The sequence below is a fragment of the Oncorhynchus kisutch genome, linkage group LG11 (assembly GCF_002021735.2).
Source record: "Oncorhynchus kisutch isolate 150728-3 linkage group LG11, Okis_V2, whole genome shotgun sequence".
In the NCBI taxonomy this organism is placed as follows: domain Eukaryota; kingdom Metazoa; phylum Chordata; class Actinopteri; order Salmoniformes; family Salmonidae; genus Oncorhynchus; species Oncorhynchus kisutch.
The window spans coordinates 47,933,443-47,954,173 of NC_034184.2; the positions used below are offsets into that span (position 1 = coordinate 47,933,443).

Consider the following 20,731-nt stretch of genomic DNA (forward strand, 5'->3'; position numbering starts at 1 on the left):
TGCTAGAGGCGTCACTACAGACACCCTGGTTCAAATCCAGGCTGTATCACAACTGGCTGTGATTGGGAGTCCCATAGTGCAGCGCACAATTGGCCCAGCGTTGTCAGAGTTTGGCCGGTGTAGGCCATCATTGTAAATCATTTGTTCTTAAATGACTTGCCTAGTTAAATAAAATGAAAATATATGACCATGGTTTATTTGGTCCATTCAGCATAGCTCTGTTCTGTTCTGTCCCGCCCCCTTGTGGAGCTCAAAAGTTAGTTTCTTACTGTTATAACTCAAATCTGTTAAATAGTTTATTGCATTGACAAATTTTTATAGAAGTGTTTATTATGTTACTTTGTAGCATTGTTTTAATGCTATATCCTTATATTGTATTCTAATGAGTAATTCCTCTTTATTCTGTACTTTCAGAAATCAAACATTATTTGCCAATATCATAACTGGAGCTGGACATCTTTGGAGCTGAAGAATGAGGACAGCTTTTGTATGCTAACATACACTCCTTAAGTTTTACTGGATGAAAACACAGCAAGAAAACAAATATGACTATTACATATTGGCATCTATTTTATTGCAGTATTGGTAGTTGGTTCAACAACTTGTTTTACTAGAGGACAAAAAACTGAATATGCATAACCCATGTTTAATATTCATGCAGTGACTGAACTGCATTTCCACCCCCATCTCTAAAGGCATAGTATCATGGCTGGTCACTTGTCAAGTCACCTGTCAGGTCAGTCAGTCACTTATTGCAGCAGATGTGCTCAATAATGCTTGAGCATGTGATATTCCTCAAAGCATGGTGAAATACATAGAGGTGTATCACAAGCTAAACACATGTATTTTATCTTCCTCTGCTTACTTCTCCTGGCGCCAGACAGGCAGACTTTGCAATGCCTCCGTGTGCGACTACCTTGAGAAGCAGTTTGAGGGACTTTGCAGGGAAAATGCCGTGCAGTGAGGCGTAGGGGATTGTCTACAGCAGGACAACCCCCAGTGGATGGGCGCCGAGGGGTGTGGTGCTCCTCCAGCAGCTCTCTCATGAGGTTCTCTCTGTATTTTTGGTAGGTAATTACTTTACCTATGAGGGAGTGGGGAGGATGAGGAAAGTTAGAGGATGATGAGGAAGTAGGTAGGTGGGTGAGATATTGTCACTATAATTGCATAATGGATGCATGTGAACTGTACATCCAATTACAAAAATACCTTGTTCAGTAATCATCTCACCTGTTAGTTGGCGGTGAACTATGCTGTCGTTGAGGACAGCAATGTCGATCAGATGGAAAAAATATCTTCGTATACCACTTGGTACTTTTCCGAGTGCATTCCAAGAGTGTGGGACTGCTGTACCAATTGTCCACGTACAAAGTGTGTCCCTTGCTGAGATGAGGAGCCAGCATTGTCATCGCCACGGACCCTGACACCCCAGCCCCTCATAATGTTTGATGTCAGTGGTGGACCGTGGAAACTATAATATCCTGGACAAATCCTGTCTTCACGTCGCACATGACAAAGAACTTGACTCCAAAACTGTGCCTTTTGGAGGGAATATATTGACGGAACGCCAGCCTACCTTTCCATAACATCAGGGAATCATCAATGCATAGGTCCTTGTATGGCACAAAGACGCGACCAAATGCTGATGTCAGGCTGATAAGAACATTTCTTATTTTGTATAACGGGTCACTTAGGATGGCAGTAGCATTGTTGACGAAATGCAGGCATCGCAGCAGAACTAGGAAGCGGTCTTGGGAAAAGAGGGTGGCAAAGGAGGGAGTTGCAAACATAGGATCTGTGCTCCAGTATTCTCTTAGGGAGTTCTTCTTTACTATCCCCATGAGAAGGACTGTCACCAAGAAGGTATACATTTCACTAATTGTGGTTGTCACCCATTTAGCGAGTTTCCTCCTCACTCCTGGCTCTCTCTTCTCCTGTAGCTCCAAGACATAGCGATTGGTCTCCTCTATGTTCCCCACCAGCTCCTCTGTCAGAAACAACTTGAAGCACTCTGCCTCAGTTGGAAATGGCAAGGGGCTTTGCACTCCAGACTGGGACTCGTCAAAGCAAACAGCAGGGCCAGGAGGGGTGAAATGACTGGTGGCCTTCCAGCTACCACAGAACTCCTGTACTTCATCCACTGTCGGTCTGCCTCCATCACCACCAGCATCTTCAAAGGGACCTGGTACTTCGTCAGTGGACAAGGGAAATTCAGATTGAGGATTCTCAATGGCTACAAATTTGGGGGTAGAAAATATGACTGCTTGTGTTGGGTCAATCTTTCCTCAGCGCTAGGACAAATGTAGCCTACATTTTTCCAGTTAGGATGATTGTGTTATGATATATATATCTCTATCTATATCTATATACATACACACACACACTTCTGTGAATATCTGAACATTGCATACAAAAATAAATTGCTGACATTCTGGACATAACTTTGTAAGGACTGTTTGTGTAAATAGTTTCTGAAAAAAAGTGTGGCCAGCTCAAACGCTGATTGTTGCATCATTTGAAACTGCAGTTCTAAACGAGTGTTCTAATCACACAGGTGTGATCGTATGCTTCAGGGACCACTGTAGAACGATCACACCCGTGTGATGTATGTGTGAAAGGGTTCATTTCAACAACCACAGAAAATCTTATTGGACCTTTTGCAGATTTTACATAAGCACTTACTTTTCTGTCTGAACAGCGCTGGCCATCTAGATTTGATGTCAATCACAATCTTCCACAATCTCCTTTCTTCTTAAAGTTAATGAGAAAGTAGTCATCATTGATGCATCAGTTACTCAGTCAGGACTTATTTTCTGAATCTCTTCTTGCATATAATCCTCTTTTCTCTGTGTATATCAATGATGTTGCTCTTGCTGCGGGCGATTCCCTGATCCACCTCTACGCAGACGACACCATTCTATATACTTTCGGCCCGTCTTTGGACACTGTGCTATCTAACCTCCAAACAAGCTTCAATGCCATACAACACTCCTTCCGTGGCCTCCAACTGCTCTTAAACGCTAGTAAAACCAAATGCATGCTTTTCAACCGGTCGCTGCCTGCACCTGCATGCCCGACTAGCATCACCACCCTGGATGGTTCCGACCTAGAATATGTGGACGTCTATAAGTACCTAGGTGTCTGGCTAGACTGCAAACTCTCCTTCCAGACTCATATCAAACATCTCCAATCGAAAATCAAATCAAGAGTCGGCTTTCTATTCCGCAACAAAGCCTCCTTCACTCACGCCGCCAAGCTTACCCTAGTAAAACTGACTATCCTACCGATCCTCGACTTCGGCGATGTCATCTACAAAATGGCTTCCAACACTCCACTCAGCAAACTGGATGCAGTCTATCACAGTGCCATCCGTTTTGTCACTAAAGCACCTTATACCACCCACCACTGCGACTTGTATGCTCTAGTCGGCTGGCCCTCGCTACATATTCGTCGCCAGACCCACTGGCTCCAGGTCATCTACAAGTCTATGCTAGGTAAAGCTCCGCCTTATCTCAGCTCACTGGTCACGATGGCAACACCCATCCGTAGCACGCGCTCCAGCAGGTGTATCTCACTGATCATCCCTAAAGCCAACACCTCATTTGGCCGCCTTTCGTTCCAGTACTCTGCTGCCTGTGACTGGAACGAATTGCAAAAATCGCTGAAGTTGGAGACTTTTATCTCCCTCACCAACTTCAAACATCAGCTATCTGAGCAGCTAACCGATCGCTGCAGCTGTACATAGTCTATTGGTAAATAGCCCACCCTTTTCACCTACCTCATCCCCATACTGTTTTTATTTATTTACTTTTCTGCTCTTCTGCACACCAATATCTCTACCTGTACATGACCATCTGATCATTTATCACTCCAGTGTTAATCTGCAAAATTGTAATTATTTGCCTACCTCCTCATGCCTTTTGCACACATTGTATATAGACCCCGCCTTTGTTTTCTACTATGTTATTGAATTGTTAATTGTTTACTCCATGTGTAACTCTTTGTTGTATGCTCACACTGCTATGCTTTATCTTGGCCAGGTTGCAGTTGCAAATGAGAACTTGTTCTCAACTAGCCTACCTGGTTAAATAAAGGTGAAAAATAAAAAAAAATAAAAAATAAAAAAAATTGTTGAAATGACTTCTCAAATGAGAAAAGTACTGCTTAACATTACAGGGCTCAGAAAAATTACAGAGGTCACATTTTATACAAGCAGTAACTGTCATGAACATTTCTTCAGTGTTGAGTCAAATGCTTCTTGAGTGCTATTTCTGTTTTGAAGGTGCACTGACAGTCTTGATCCATCAATGTATCTTGCATCATGTCCATGATTCAATTTGTAATGTCTAATAAGGATGCGTTGATTTGATGTGTCAAATCTGCAGTACTTACAGTTCCACTTCATCCATTGAATGTTTCACATAAACCTTAAAAAAAAAAAAATTCAAAGCCTTAAGTTCTACAAAATTCATTTTTATAACATGGTTTAACATAACATCTCAATACACCCAAACTAACAATTGTAAACTAACAAAATATGCCAACATTAATACTTGCAAGATTAGGCTAATTTAAATCATTGGAATATTCTTAGGTTTTAATTAATATATTTTTGGAAAAAATGAGGGTTTTAAAACCCAATACTAACTGGAAGCATGGCTAGCAAACATATTTCCTTTGTACTATTATGCAGGTTATCAAACTATTTCCAAGCTAGCCAACAAGCAACTCTTATCAGCACATGTGCAATTCCGACCATGTGCTATCTAGCGACATGCACTTTAACCAGCACATGTGCAAATTCGGCCACATGTCTTAACGGTCCTAACTAACACTATGCTAGCTAACAGCATCCTAGCTAAATGCCACAACATACCCTGGAGAATTTACTTAGCTACACATGCCTATATCTGATGTTTTGCTAGCAAGTCACTGAATACAACCACAAATAGTAAAATAAACTGATAACTGCTCATTACCACCCATTATAATAGTAATTATAACTACAAGCATAGCTACAGTTGCCTTTTGTTGCTAGCTACTGTTATACAGGTTATCAAACAAAGTTAGTCAGCATGTCTGCAATTTGGAGCCATGTGTGTTGCTAGCTAGAGCGGTACTATTTAAAAGCATGATAACAGCAAGCTTAGCTACAATTATACAGTACACATAGCAGAATTGCACAAGTAATCCCATTCAAATTGATATAGTAAAATAGTATTTGCTAAACGTGACCAAATATGTTTTTTCTTGCTTAATTTAACCAAATGACCATTTTAACATGGTGTGTACGGTGCTAACCAGCTAGCATGTAACATAGTGGCTAATGTCCTTGCTATTCTTGTGCTGAAAAGTAGGTAAATAATATGCTAGTGGTTGTAATGTAATTTTTTAAAGGAGATACTCACATTTTGCCAAGCTACTCACTCCAGCTTGGAAAGCTGTTGAATGAAGTAGAGTTTCAGAAGCACAGTCCTGATCAAGCCACTTCCTGAAATGATGCCGCCGCCTATAAATTAACACTTGTGTTCTAAAATAAATTGTGATCGTACAACAAGGCTTAAGTAAATCAAAAATATGTTTGATTCTATACATTGTACACTTTTGTTTAATAATTAATTGATTACTAGAATTACAAGGAGTGCTTGTAAGTGCTAAACCAAATTAAGTTTGACTTATGTCCCCTATCAATGTGCAAACAAGGAGCAAACTCTACACAAACAAACGGGATAGGTGATCTGATGCATTCCGAGTGTTTTTTGTAGTTAATCTCTTTTATAACCAATTGTAACGTTACACATATTACTTTCACTACATTGGCCTCACCAAACACGAATTGTTAGATGGTTAGCCATGAAAGCTTAGGCCCAATATTAGGATCACTAATACATGTGCATGTGTAACCGAGTTAAAAGCGTTTCAATCAGGTCATGTCACTCGCTCTGAGACCTAAAGTAGTTGTTCCCCTTGCTCTGCCATGTGGCCCCATATTCATTAACATTTGCTCCACTGGTGTCAGAAATGAGAACGTGAGATATTGCACGTGACCTTTGCCCTCACAGACAAAACCTGAATTTATTGGCTGCAAGGAATATGGGGGAAGTCACTGCAGAAAAGTTGCACCAATCAAATTCCATTTAAAACAAACAAATCAACAAAATTACAATTGTGACAATTGTTGGTACCCCATATGGATTCTTACTTATGGAAAAAATGAGCTGTATTGTGGCCTTACATGGCTCCCTTTAACTGGGGTATAAAAATAAGCTAACACAGATGAAAAATGCATATTCTATCACAATGTGGAAAGGCAAAAACACTCACAAATTCAAAAATGGTTTCCACTATTAAACAATAGGTACACAATTCGGTCAATAATTAAGAAGTTCAAACCCAGACAACAGTACATGTACACCGGAGGCAGTTGCACTGATTTGACATCTTGGTTCTGACTTAAAAGTTAAACGAACATATAGGTCTTAGCCGATTTAACTTAATTTTGTAAGTTAAGTTGATGTACAGATTTGTAGTTATCCTGAATTGACATTTAAAGTCAAGACAACTGTGGTATTCATTTAGTTCATTTGACTTATTGGATCTAATTTGGAAGTTGAGGGAACACATTTATAGCTGATTTTCTGTCAACACAACTGGGATCTTGTTTTAGTTTATTTGACTTATTAGTTCTGATTTGAAAGTTGACTGAGCAAATTGTTCTTTGCTAACTGAACTTGATTTTTATGTTTACAGCTTTTATTGAGTTGAAGTCAACTTAACATTATTTGTCAAATTAACACATTTCACATTTAGTTGACTTGAATAGATGGATGTTGGAGTATTTACATGCCAGTGACTTCAGATCCTTCTGTTTCTTGTGGTAATGTAGTCTTTACCATGGCGGTGGTAGCCCAGAAGTTACTGCTCCATTCTCATTTCACTTCTTTGCTGCCATCATTGCAATGCCTCGATGATCTTCCAAATGGTGGGATGGGTAGCGCCAAGATTCGCAGAAAAAAGTCGATGACATCCCTCCATCCCGGTTGTCGGTCTTCGACAAGTCTTGCAGGACAGCATAGTGGCAGTTCCATTCTGAACATTAAAAAAAAGAGATAGAAGCAGATTAGCAACCATGTTATTGGCATTGCGCATGCTATCATCAACAATAAGAACACAAATAATAAATCCATGATTATGTTAAACACCACAATGGCCTACCTATGGAAAACATTGGCTTTCTCCAAGGCGTCCGACCTTTTCTGCAACCCATGTTGCCTGAAAGTGTCAGGAGCTCCTCCAGTTGATGTTCCGGCGCTGAGGGTTATGCGACCTTGGCATTCGAAAGCATCATAGTCTGGGCACTTCCTGAAGGTCTTATTTGCGGGTTGGTCGTAGCATTGTAGCATTCATGCGCCTGGAATTTTTTTCTAAGAATAATGAATGCTGAGGGTAGCAGGAGAAGAAGAAAAAAACAAACGGACCGTGAAAACCTATACAACCACAAAGACAGGACCAATCACCCACGAAACACTCAAAGAATATGGCTGCCTAAATATGGTTCCCAATCAGAGACAACGAGAATCACCTGCCTCTGATTGAGAACTGCCTCAGGCAACCATAGACTTTGCTAGAACACCCCACTAAGCCACAATCCCAAAACCTACGAAAAAAAACCAATACACAAACACACCACAAAATAAACCCATGTCACACCCTGGCCTGACCAAATAAATAAAGAAAACACAAAATACTAAGACCAGGGCGTGACACTAATGTACTGTTTGTCTGCCTGTCTTGGTGATAATCTTAAATTAATAAAATAGTATTCTTTAGTTTGTTTGCATGTTCTTATTTTACATTTAATTATGACCTCCTAAAACTAGAAACATCTTTTAGGCGTCTTGGGAATGTACAATTTTAATATTCTGATAACATTTTACTTGTCGAAATCATGTGACATTAAACACTTTTTGTTCCTTGTATTAGTGACAATGTTCGCCTATCAATAATAATAAGCATTTATCTGTGAAAGTAGACATAAAACTTGAACCCTGTTTCAACAATCATCAGCTGATTCCGAAATAATTTTCAGGATAACAGTAAAGTGAACAGCTGTTGTGATAACATGCAAGGTTTTTCTAGAACGCTTTGATATCTCATATGTTACAAAAAGGATAGTCCAACAAACTATACAGGCTAAAAATGTACTCCTATACAGGTTCAAAAGCTAAAAAACATTATTTCCATGTAATTCATTTTATTCAATCTGTGTCCTCGCCAACCATGCATGGTACGGCAGCACTTTGCAAAATTTCAATGTTATAGTCTTGTGAATCTCTCATACATATTTTTTTTTATTGAAAATTATTTTGAGGAGGTGGAAATTATTTGAATGTGGGTGTCCAGGCAGGGAAGCATTTTACAACATTCAAATGTTATAGTCTTGTGAATCTCTCATGCCGACAACTGGGGTCTATGCGAGAGATGGACAGATAATGATTTCAAAATTAAATGGACTACATTCTCATTCATATTATCAAGATAGGAGGTGAGTATCAAAATGGTTTTAAAATATGTCCTTGCCTTAAGTTGAATCTCGAATAGATCTTTAATATAATACCTTATACAGTCAACTCAAAATATGGTATACTGATCTTTTGAAATAGCCAACATTTTTTTGTATCATATTGAGACTAAATTAAACGAGAGGCCAAATGGATTTTGTGATGTTGTTCTATTTTACATTGACTTATTAGACTGTTACAATGTAGGGGAAAAGGCATACATTTTATATAAACATTGGATTTCTGTGGTCCAAATGTCATAATCATTTTAAGACTTTTTCTTTTGGTATGTCTACCAATGTGTCTCTCCTCACTTTTAATATTGTTTTATTTAACCTTTATTTAACTAGGCAAGTCAGTTAAGAACTAATTCTTGTTTACAATGACGGCCTACTCCGGCCAAACCTGGACAGCGCTGGGCCAATTGTGCACCGCCCTATGTGACTCCCAATCACAGCCAGATGTGATACAGCCTGGATTCAGACCAGGGACTGAGGTGACACCTCTTGCACTGAGATGCAGTGACATAGACCGCTGCGCCACTAGGGAGCCCACTTGGAAAGCCTGCTCATTGATGTCAATACCCAAGCCGATAATTGTGATGTGGGTTGAATTGGAATTATGTGAATAATGCTAAGGATGATGATGGTGAGAGCCCAATATAGCCTAACCCTTTAATCATAGGCTACTGTAAATGTGTCTCTAAAATCACAATGTTTAATTTCTATAGTTATGTTACAAAGTATATTTTTATTGAAACTACCACATGAAACAATTACAGCATTCATTGCATGTACTATTTTCATAACTGACTCAAAATTCGCTATGCTACAGCCTATATATAATATTCTCCCTATATGAACCCATTTATTTTAGGCCATATAAAGAACAGCTCTGCATGATTTGATTAAAAGCAGCCAAAATACACATTGTTTCATATTCTTTAATAAAAGACACAGAAACAGGCAATAGGCTATAGAGCTGTCTTCACAGTTTCCTCGCCAAATAGGCCTACAAGGAAACTCGACAAACACCATATATACAAAAGTATGTGTACGCCCCTTCAAATTAGGGGATTCGGCTACATTCTAAAAAGTAAAAGGTTCCTGGAGTATCCTTCAGGAGTTCTTCAAATTGAAACTGTGGGGGAAGCCCTATAAGTTCTTCGAAGAACCCAATAAAGGGGTTATTTGAATAACCTTTTGGGGTTCATTTTTTAAATACCCCCCTCCCCTATTATTATTTATTATTAATAATAATAAGCATAACAATAACAACAATAACACTATATTTTAGTTGTCAGTGTTTATTATGATATAAAATCTAAATATGAGGTAAACTCCCAGCAGAGCTCCAAGTCAAATGGATATATCCTCTGGTCTGGTGATGTTAATGTGTTAACGTTCTCCATCTCCTTAGCCAGAATGATTTTGCAGTGCATGATGATCAAACACGTTCCCTGTTGTATTCATCAGAGGTGTAGGGAGGCTGAAGTCTGTGAATTCCAAAAATAGTAAAATAATAATTATACAGATGGTTAACAAAACATGCACACAACAGTATTCATACCTTGGTTTTTGTGGTAAATATGAATTTAAAAAATGGTTTTTATAATGGTTTTCATTCACATACCTTGTCCATAATGTAGAGGTCTATGGGATATTCATTGAAGAGGTAAGGGAGGAGGATGGTAAATGTGATCTGCATAATAACATACCAATACCAATTGACATACCTTTGTATGCCTCCTCCTCTGTGTACCTGCAGACACAGACACAAAAGTGAGCAGTTCAGTCATCGGCACCCAATACAGCTAGCCTTCAACATATTCTTATAGCCTGTGAAGTGGTAGGCCACACAAGCTCACAGAACGGGACCACCAAGTGCTGAAGCGCCTAGTACCGTAAAAAATCGTCTGGGTTGCAACAGTCACTACCGATTTACAAACTGCCTCTGGAAGCAACATCAGGACGAGAACTATTCATAAATGAAATGGGTTTCCATGGCAGAGCACATGCCAAGCGTCGGCTGGAGTGATGTAAAACTCGCCGACATTGGCCTCTGGAGCAGTGGAAATGCATTCTTTGGAGTGATGCATCACGCTTCAACATCTGGCATTCCGACAAACAAATCTGTGTTTGGTGGTTGCCAGGAGAACTCTACCTGCCCCAATGCATACTGACAACTGTAAAGTTTGGTGGAGGAGGAATAATGGTCTGGGGCTGGTTTTCATAGTTCATAGTTCCAGTGAAGGGAAATCTTAACGCTACAGCATACAATGACATTCTAGACGATTCTGTGCTTCCAACTTTGTGGCAACAGTTTGGGGAAGGCCCTTTCCTGTTTCAGCATGACAATCCCTATCGTGCACAAAGCGAGGTCCATACAGAAATGGTTTGTTAGGGCTCCCGAGTGGCGCAGTAGTCTAAGGCACTGCTTCACAGTGCTAGCTGTGCCACCAGAGATCCTGGTTTTGCACCCAGGCTCTGTCGCAGCCGGCCGCGACCGGGAGGCCCATGGGGCGGTGCACAATTGGCCCAGCGTTGTCCGGGTTAGGGAGGGTTTGGTCGGCAGAGATATCCTTGTCTCATTGCGCACTAGCGACTCCTGTGGTGGGCCGGGCGCAGTGCACGCTGACCAGGTTGCCAGGTGTACGGTGTTTCCTCCGACACATTGGTGCGGCTGGCTTTCCGGGTTGGATGTGCATTGTGTCAAGAAGCAGCGCGGCTTGGTTGGGTTGTGTTTTGGAGGACGCATGGCTCTTGACCTTCGCCTCTCCTGAGTCCGTATGGGAGTTGCAGCGATGAGACAAGACAGTAACTACTACCAATTGGATGCCACGAAATTGGGGAGAAAAAGGGGTAAAAAAATAATAATTATGGTTTGTTGAGATAGGTGTGGAAGAACTTGACTGGCCTGCACAGAGCCCTGACCTCAACCTCATCGAACACTTTTGGGATGATTTGGGAACGCCGACTGCGAGCTAGGCCTAATCACCCAATATCAGCACCGGCCTCACTAATGCTCTATGGCTGAATAGAAGCAAGTCCCCACATCAATGTTCCAACATCTGGTGGAAAGCCTTCCCAGAAGAGTGGAGCAGAAAAAGGGGGGACCAACTTCATATTAATGCCCATGATTTTGGAATGAGATGTTCGACGAGCAGGTGTCCACAAAAAATGTTGGTCATGTAGTGTATCTCAACGACATTATGTGCACGAGAAGGAGATGCTGACCAGGTTGCCAGGTGTACGGTGTTTCCTCCGACACATTTTTTCCTTCCACAAAAAGTTGTGCTCTAGAAAAAGCCAGGTAAGCGTCTCACACATACTCTCTCGTATTCTAAGCAATTTAAAAGCTGATGAAGTGCTCTCCAGCGAGGGATGACAAGCATACAATATCTCATACTTTCATTAAGCCATAGCTGGGACTGCATCTTTTTTGTTTAAAGGCCTTTACTTTAGGCCAACTTTACCACCCAGTCTTTTTTATTTTACCTTTATTTTACTAGGCAAGTCAGTTAAGAACAAATGCTTATTTTCAATGACAGCCTAGGAACAGTGGGTTAACTGCCTGTTCAGGAGTAGAACGACAGATTTTGTACCTTGTCAGCTCGGGGATTTGAACTTGCAACCTTTCGATTACTAGTCCAATGCTCTAACCACTAGGCTACCCTGCCGCCCCAGTCTCATTACTTTGCTGAATTATATCTCTCAACTTTAAACAATGCGAAATTCAAATATAAAATAATTTGTTTAGCTTCTTTCCATTTTGTGGCTTCATGAAAGTTAAACATGACGGGAATTCAGCGATTACATTTGTTTACTTCATCTTTGTGGCTCCCTCATGAAACAGCAATACCATTACTGTAGTTAGGCTTAGCCAACCTGTACTCTATAATGGCTTAGCGATGTGTTGAATAGATTCCACGATCCGGTGTTATGATACTGATTATTGTTCTGCCAGTTGGTTTGTTTAAGCTTCTACCATTGTGGCTAGATGAAGTTACAGGTTCATCTAATGGTTGCGTCTGGAACAACAGTTGTTGACAACTTGCGTTATAGCTACACCTTAATCCTTTGCCTAACATTAACTTTATAATGTACGTTAATTCTCCTAACCTATGTAAACAAACCATCTCAAGCAACAAATCAGTATCACCACACTGGATTTGAGAGTGGTTGGCTCGTTCTCGACACTGTGTGCACCTATATACGCACCGAAATGTACGTCCACATGACCTATTGCACGAAATGGCGTGAAAAAAACTGCGACTGGGGTATCAGGACAATGTAGTTAAAATCATGCAACGACTACAGGTTCGTTTTTATCACCGATGCTGGATTGGAATTATATTCCTTGAAAAATAATCTTAGTACAATTTTATACAAAAACACGTCTCTTTGTGACTTTTGCAGGCATAAGAACTTTAAAAACATAGGTATAGGGCTATACTATAAATACAGTATACATTATCAATATGGGTAAATAATGCCATATTTACATAAATGGTCCCCTCAAATGAGATCATCTGCTATGTTATGGGCTATTTGTTGGTGCATGGTGTCATTAAGCCTAAAATAAATCCAGCAAATAAAATGTAATGTTTTTAAAGAAAACGGTTAGTACGTTTTTAATGATGTAAAAAATAATGCAGAGCATAAAAGCTGACACACCAACATCACAAGGAATGACATACTATTTCTAAACTCAAATTTCATTTTAATCATCACCATTTCATTCATGTAAATGTTGTCCCTTCATTTGTGTAAAACACCCCATTGGCACTGCTGCAGGATCTGAACTGCATGCACTTACCTGTAAAGTGGTCTTCTCAAACTAAAGTTGGCAATCAAATAGCATGCAACTCTCATATCTCTATCCATTTCTTACACAAGCGTGTTGTTACACCTTGTGATTAATAAAGGCTATTTGTGTCATGAAAAAAAAAATGCCTACCACAAGTGTTGAAAAAGCTTGCTATTTTACTACCAAGATCAATATCAAAACAAAAACAATTTAAACATACGAATAAGGTTCTTAAAACACTAAATTCGGCTCATGTTAAACTGATCACAGAACACAATGTCTGTGTTACGGCTGGACATTTCTCCAGACAAGTGAATACGAGCTCTATAGATTTGCACTTCCACAACCAGTCACATCCTCCAAATAGCTCATGCAACCAAGGACATAAGTACAAATGCATCAAACTGCTCGAAACGGAAGACAAAAAAAGTGCTATTTGCTCAAAGAAAGCATATTGAACATGGTTATAAAGGCTTTATGTTTGCACAATGTATAACTTCAATATGATTTAGAAAACCATCACCTACTCGTTGAGTATGTCTTACAAAATACAAAAATAATAAAAGCTTGACCGTGACAGTAAAAAGTAGCTGCCGAATATCGTAAGGAAAACAATGCCACCATTAAATATAATCTTTACACTTCAGTGGTGGGTAAGTCAAAAACAAACCTTTTAGGACTTCATGGAAAAATTGAAAAAGATTTGGAGTATGGGGGGGTTCTTTGGTCTAAGTTTGCTGTTCCTTTCTTGGTTAAGCTGCTAATGGTAGTACACAAAACATGTACTCAACTACCCCGCAGCTCAGTAATGTGGTCAGACGCAGAAAGACAGAATTAATTTTCTGCACAAGCACGCAAGTGTCTCAACGCAATCTAGTAAAAAAATACTAAACAAGATAATAAAAACAAAAAAGAAGTGCCTTGTCAAGACAGGGTAATTCTGTCTTTTTTACAGGTCTGTGGTGTTCTGAACATTTGTGTCTGTATTGTCTGTCTGCTTCACACTCAACGTGCCCTCGCAGGCTTTCTTGTGTGTCACTGTGTCTTTGAGGCAGCCCTCGACCTCCTCTGTTGGTGTACTCTGCTCGTCCTCTGCGTCGCTGTCTTCCTCCATCTCCAGGCTTGAGTCATCGCTCTCGCAGGAGCTGGATGTCTCATCCTCTGAGTTGGAGTACACTTCAGCCCCATGAAAGATGTAGTGATTTGGTGCTCGGAAAAGGTATTGAGAAGCTGGGTAAAAGACATCACATTTTGGGTGAATTTCACAAGTTGTCATAACATGGAAATTGCAGGACATGATTTAATGAAACGACATGGAAAAGTTATTACCAGCAGGTTTTGCATAAAAATTAAAGACATTTTGCACAAAATCAGAAGTAAACGAACACTTGAAATCTTACTCTCAAGGCGCTTGCTGATAGGACTTCGACAGATTCGACTCATCCAGCATAGTCTGCGAACCTCAAGGTTGATGTGTTGATCATTTAATCCAGAGCCTTCTTCACTCTGCGTGTCTGCTGATGGAGAGACAGAATACTCCATTCTCTCCTCATTGGGGCTTGGAGCCTTTGGACAGGGCTCTGGTTGTGCTACTACTTCTGGAGTGTCTTGGACAATCTGCCCTTTTGGACAGGGCTCCGGTGGTACTCCATCGACTTCAGGTGTGTCGGTGACATTCTGAGCCGTCGGACAAGGTTCTGTTGGTACTCTGTCGCGTTCTGGAGTGTCTGAGACCATATGAGTGTTTGTCTCCTCTGAAGCACTGACTGATGAATCTGTGTGACGGTGCTTCTGTTCTTTTTCTGTTGGCTTACTGTGAGTAGACAAGGCCTTGCAAGATGGCTGCTCTGCAGAAGTCACTAACCGCGGGGGGTTTTCTGTGATCTCATTGAGTCTTAAGGAGTTGTAGCACAGTTGCTCAAAGTCTCCGCCCAACCGATGGCAGAGCTCGTTAACGATGACATCACAGTCCCCAAGTAGCTCCACATCAAAGTTGAGGTGAGGCAGCTGCTCCCGATTTATCAAGACTTGAGGCACGTCATGAGGAATAGAGGCTGGATGGAAAAAGAGGTCACCTGTTATATATGCATGGCTCGAGATAAAGCATAATACCGGTAATAACATTGGTAATAGCATTGCTTATCTTGGGCATCAAAAAAATAAATAATGTTTCAACATACTTGGGATGAGAGCCACCGGTCGCACTTTCAGTGAGGACCCAATGACAATAAGGAGGTCCACTTCATCCTTATCCTGCCTCATTGCTCTGTGGAATATTTCTGGAAGATTCTCTCCAAAGAAGACAATATCTGGCTTCATGATTGCCAGGGGGATATCTGTACACCGTGGACAGTGAGGGACAACCTTGAACAGAGATTTGAATTCATTATGGAAACAAAATCAGACAATGGAAGCTACTGTACAAGATAAGCCGTGAATGACTGAAAAAAAGCCACAAGTCTGTCCAGGAGTAGACATCAATTCACAGATTTGACACTGGTGAATATTAATAGGAACCATTCTTGCCAATACCTGATAAAAAATGTCTTCCCTTACAGCCTCACAGTCAACCTTGTGTTTACAGACGAGACAGGAAGCTGTTGCAAAAGACCCTGAAATACAGAAGAGTGTGGGTCATAAGAATGAATATTAGACCCGGGAACACAAACACTTGATTAAAGTTAACATGTATTACAGTATGTACCGTGACATTGGATGATCCTCTTAACCCCAGCCACTTGTTCAAGAGTGTCAATATTCTGGGTGTAGTTGCGTAGTAGCTTCCCCTGCTTGTCCAGCATAGATATGAATTTGTGACAAGGCGAAGGTTGGAACTGTCCTGGATAGATCTCCTGCAAGAGATCAGAGCAAATCAAAACCATCTCACATATCCAACAAGTGGTCATTTACAGATATTCATCATCGCTTAAACAAATACTATATAGATATGCTTTCAGTCCACAAACCTTAGCAAACTTGAAAAACGGCCTTGGGTCTCTTCTGAAGTACTCGATATCAAACATTGCCTGTGGGTCTGGTAGATCAGGGAAATCTATTGCCAGCCTTGCATAAATGCCATCTCTGGATCGAAAGTCTGGTATTCCACAAGAAACAGATACCTGAGGAAAAATAAACCATCAGTCCTAATAAAACTGTGAAAGCTATACAAAGACACAGCAAAACTTAATTGTTCCCTGCAATACATACCCCAGCGCCGGTCAGCACAAGGATCTTTTTGCTTTCCTGGAGTAGCCGAACCACATCCTCCAGGGTGTTTATGTCTTTGCGCTTCTTTCTTTTAGGAGGCTCCGAGATGTTGATGATGATCTGCCACAGTGTCATGTCATCCAAGTCGGGCGGAAGCACAGTCTCAGGAAGCAAGTCTTTTAGTATTGTTCTCGGATTGGTCTCTCTCATAATGTGTTGCTGAATAAAACTGTAGGAACCTATAAAAAAAATATATAAAAAAATACTGCACATTCAAATTGCTTTAAAAACATGTTATTGTATATTGAACATTACCTGGGTTGCATGCAATTGTGTATTACAGCAGATGTATTAAATGCAACAATCTTCCCATAAATCGTAAAGGTAGAATAAACCTCTTCAGAATGGCATGGCTCCCAAAGTTCTTCTACTTATTCTCACTAATACCAATAACCCCAGCAAAGACATTCTTTAAAAAAGTATACCTCAGACATTAGACTTTAAACGGGCAAATAAACTCAAGGAAAGTTACAGCTCCCTAATCTTTTTAACCTCTGATTGGAATTGCATCAACTCGCCACCCAAGGCTTTTACGAGACATATCGTTAAATGCACTAAAGAGGAGCAATGTGTAATTATAGAAGATGTGCATTCACGCTCAATCGTTTCACTTGGCTATTTTCAAACGATAAACTGAGAACAACTTCATAGTTAACACTAACAATATGGAAGAAAATTAAAACAGATTCTACAAAAAACAATGTTATTCCCAAAAAACACAAGCCTAGGTAAAAATCATTGGATAGCTATTCAGAATGCACCGATAAATTGGTTCACATGGAAACAAAGGCGTAAAAAAATATTACTTGGTAATAGGAAATATTTATTTCCATGACAGAAATAAAAAGCAATTTTCGATTGACCAATGTCGATATTTTCAAATACATGCAATTTAAGTTTAATATCACAAAATGTTGATTTGAAATCTTTTGGGACAGAGCAATCTTAAGGGAATTCTATTTGAGTTAGAAAAGGATCTTCATATGTTAGGTATGATATTCAAAACCTTGTAGAGAGCCTATCCAAATGACAACCTCAAACGGAACAAGTTCCACAAACATGTGAGTAACAGAAATGGAATAATGCGTCCCTGAACAAAGGGGGGGGGGGTCAAAATCAAAAGTAACAGTCAGTATCTGGTGTGGCCACCAGCTGCATTAAGTACTGCAGTGCATCTCCTCATCATGGACTGCACCAGATTTGCCAGTTATTGCTGTGATAGGTTACCCCACACTTCCACCAGGGAGTGTGGGGTAAATAGGCAAAGTTGGGGGGGGAAATAGGCAAAGTTGTTGCCAGTGATGTCTGATGAAGACCTGCCTTACAACAGGCCTACAAGCCCTCAGTCCAGCCTCTCTCAACCTATTGCGGACATTCTGAGCACTGATGGAGGGATTGTGCGTTCCTGGTGTAACTCGGGCAGTTGTTGCCATCCTGTTCCTGTCCCGCAGGTGTGATGTTCCGATTTAGCTATCCTGTGTGGTTACACGTGGTCTGCCACTGCGAGGACGATTAGCTGTCCGTTCTGTCTCGCTGTAGCGCTGTCTTAGGCATCTCACGATACAGACATTGCAATTTAGTCAGTAGAAAGGCCTCTTTAGTGTCCTAAGTTTTCATAACTGCGAACTTAATTGCCTACTGTCTGTAAGTGGTTAGTCACATGTGCATGTTCAATAATTGTTTATGGTACATTGAACGAGCATGGGAAACAGTGTTAAAACCCTTTACAATTAAGATCTGTGAAGTTATTTGGATTTTTACTAATTATCTTTGGAGAACCAGGGTCCTGAAAAAGGGACGTTTCTTTTTTTGCTGAGTTTATAAACTATTGGTACCAAGACATAAAAACAACTGATATTGGCACAAGATGGAGGGAATGTTTGAACATAACGAATGAATGGATTCTTAATGAACCTTTAGTTTATACTGGATTAAGCATAATGTATAATACAAGAGACAATTTACAGAACACAGTAATGTCTAAAGTGTAAACCTAATAATGACTAAATAATCCATGCCCCCTGGAAATGCTATAAAGTCAAAATGTTATGAGTGGAGATAGAAAGTTGGTTGTCAGAAGTGTTGCAATGTAAATTTGTTTGTCTGCATATTTCAAGAATTGTCATGAGGGTGCAGTGAGATACCCGATGGACTGGACGATACGCTTCTCATCAATTATCTTGAAACATGTACAGTACCAATCAAAAGTTTGGACACCTACTCATTCAAGGGTTTTTCTATATTTTCACTATTTTCTACATTGTAGAATAATAGTGAAGACAACTATGACATAACATATAGGGAACCATGTTGTAACCCCAAAAAATGTTAAAATCAAAAAATATTTTATGTTTGAGTTTGTTCAAAGTAGCCACCCCTTTCCTTGATGACAGCTTTGCACACTCTTGGCATTCTCTTAACCGGCACTGGAGATATGAGTGAAAACAGGTATGATGTCATTGATGGTTGGGCTTTGTTGTGCATGTTGTCCTTTGTATGGTTTGAAAAATTCATTTTCAATACACCTGGTAAAAATAACATTGATTATCAGACATCTTGTACCTATCTGTGGTTGAGGGGTCCAGTCACTGGAACTTGCATGTGAGGATCTGTCATCATCCTCATTGACACCATCTGGGAAGGCAAAGCCATTTTGGTGAAACTCCTCATCAGTGCCACGACACTCTGGACAAGCAATAAAGAGGACATGATTGTGGGAATTGATACAGTTTTGCCAATTCATTTAAAGCTGCAATATGTACCCGAACAAATTCATATAGAAATGTGTTAGATAGCTGTCACTCATTGAAAGCAAGCAGTACATCTGTTCTGTGTGTTTTTTCCTTTTCTTCCCGTTCTTAAGTTTCGCGTCTTGTGCTTTCGGTTTTATACACCAGCATCAAACAGCTGAAAATACAATATTTTTGGTTATGTAAAAATAGATTTCATAGCGGTTTAAATGGTACATTATTATCTACTTGTATGTTGTCACATTAACTGAAATTAAGCTAACTTTTAGAATTTAAGCAACCAAGAAATGGCGGAGGGATTTCTGCATTTAATGTAGACTAGCTGTCTCTTCATAACAGATCACTCAGGCAATGTGTTGAACAGTAATTTACCTAACTATTCTGCAAAGGACTTCAATGTTACTGTGTTTTTGCATTCCCTGAAATGTACAAAACATGCAACCCAAAAACCTGAATTGTATAACGTTACTAGCCAAAAAGCTAATGTTGATATCGGCTACCTTTTTTTTAAATGAGTCGGCTAAAGTTTGCTAGTTTCAACCTTCAGGCTGACGTACTGTTGAACTAGCGTGCAGCAAGTTAGCTACAACGCTAGCGAGCCCAATTGAAGTGGCTATCCAAGGTGGAGTAATCGAACCAGACATGCAATGCTCGAGTCCGCAATTTAAAAAAAAAAAACTTTGCACACTAGCTATAGCAGCTAGCTAAATTAGCTTACCTGCAAGCTCCGCAGCGGGTCCAGATGCGTTTAAGTTTGTTACGCTTTCCTGAGGCTCCAAGACCAGCAGCCCATTGTCTCCGCCTAGTGCTGCTGCTGGGGCCTGTCCTAACGCCATCACCGGCTCAATCTCATCTGGCCGCGCAGAAATCGCCGCAGCCCAACTCTCACAAGCCTCTAGCCCGTATGTAGCTTGCTCAGTCTGAACAATTTTGAGCCCACATTCTATGGCCATGCTCATTTTGGACTTTTTTGAAACGGGTTCTTCCATACTTGAAGCGCTGGAAGTGGCTCCAACAAGGATATTCTCCCCGTCCGCCATCTTCAGCAGAAAAAGCCGCTGTGGTGAAAAAATATTTCTCGGTCGACAGCTGGGTATTTAAATGGCGCATGTGACTCGCTCTCCACTCCACCAGTAGTTGCGACCCGAGCGCCACGTCAATGACGTCAACCATAAGATGATGATTCATGATTCATGATTCATGATTCATGTTTAGCTATGAACATTGATTGATATTATTTGAGCAAATGTCACATTTCAAATCAACTAAAGCTACTAGCGTTAGCTGGATAATATTGCAATATTCAATGGCACATTGTCGTTCTGGTTCTTGAGACTGCCAGCT

The 20,731-nt window shown here is 40.3% G+C and overlaps 1 protein-coding gene and 2 long non-coding RNA genes across 4 annotated transcripts; 1 reads left to right on the forward strand and 2 right to left on the reverse strand.

Moving 5' to 3' along the window:
• The first annotated feature begins 420 nt into the window (after window positions 1-420).
• LOC116376140 (uncharacterized) lies at window positions 421-2,073 on the forward strand. The gene is made up of 3 exons (XR_004211527.1): window positions 421-736; window positions 885-1,067; window positions 1,941-2,073. It is a non-coding gene; the product is annotated as an uncharacterized LOC116376140 (long non-coding RNA).
• Window positions 2,074-4,281: 2,208 nt separating this feature from the next.
• On the reverse strand, window positions 4,282-7,523 carry LOC109899061 (uncharacterized). The gene is made up of 3 exons (XR_004211652.1): window positions 7,216-7,523; window positions 5,409-7,089; window positions 4,282-4,427 (listed from the first exon to the last, which is right to left on the reverse strand). It is a non-coding gene; the product is annotated as an uncharacterized LOC109899061 (long non-coding RNA).
• A 5,655-nt stretch (window positions 7,524-13,178) lies between these two features.
• LOC109899577 (NAD-dependent protein deacetylase sirtuin-1) lies at window positions 13,179-20,528 on the reverse strand. Of its 2 annotated transcripts, none has more exons than XM_020494927.2 (9): window positions 20,106-20,528; window positions 19,200-19,322; window positions 16,578-16,816; window positions 16,337-16,489; window positions 16,075-16,222; window positions 15,903-15,982; window positions 15,551-15,734; window positions 14,771-15,424; window positions 13,179-14,600 (listed from the first exon to the last, which is right to left on the reverse strand). In XM_020494927.2, exons 1-9 carry the CDS (start codon window positions 20,425-20,427, stop codon window positions 14,320-14,322), a joined length of 2,184 nt encoding a protein of 727 aa, XP_020350516.1. In that variant the 5' UTR covers window positions 20,428-20,528; the 3' UTR covers window positions 13,179-14,319. The 2 variants fall into 2 exon arrangements, with proteins under 2 accessions (XP_020350516.1, XP_020350517.1); XM_020494928.2 differs by having other exon boundaries at window positions 19,200-19,271; window positions 20,106-20,522.
• Between the last annotated feature and the right edge of the window lie 203 nt (window positions 20,529-20,731).

Bases quoted from the DNA above. Each gene is read 5' to 3' on its own strand.
- LOC109899577 (XM_020494927.2), bottom strand. From the start codon at position 20,427: ATGGCGGACGGGGAGAATATCCTTGTTGGAGCCACTTCCAGCGCTTCA. The intron at 16,817-19,199 runs GTACAAGATGTC...TTTTTTTTATAG, and splicing joins GACCCCTCAACCACAGATAG to GTTCCTACAGTTTTATTCAG. The intron at 15,425-15,550 runs GTATGTTGAAAC...TTTTCCATCCAG, and splicing joins ACCGGTGGCTCTCATCCCAA to CCTCTATTCCTCATGACGTG.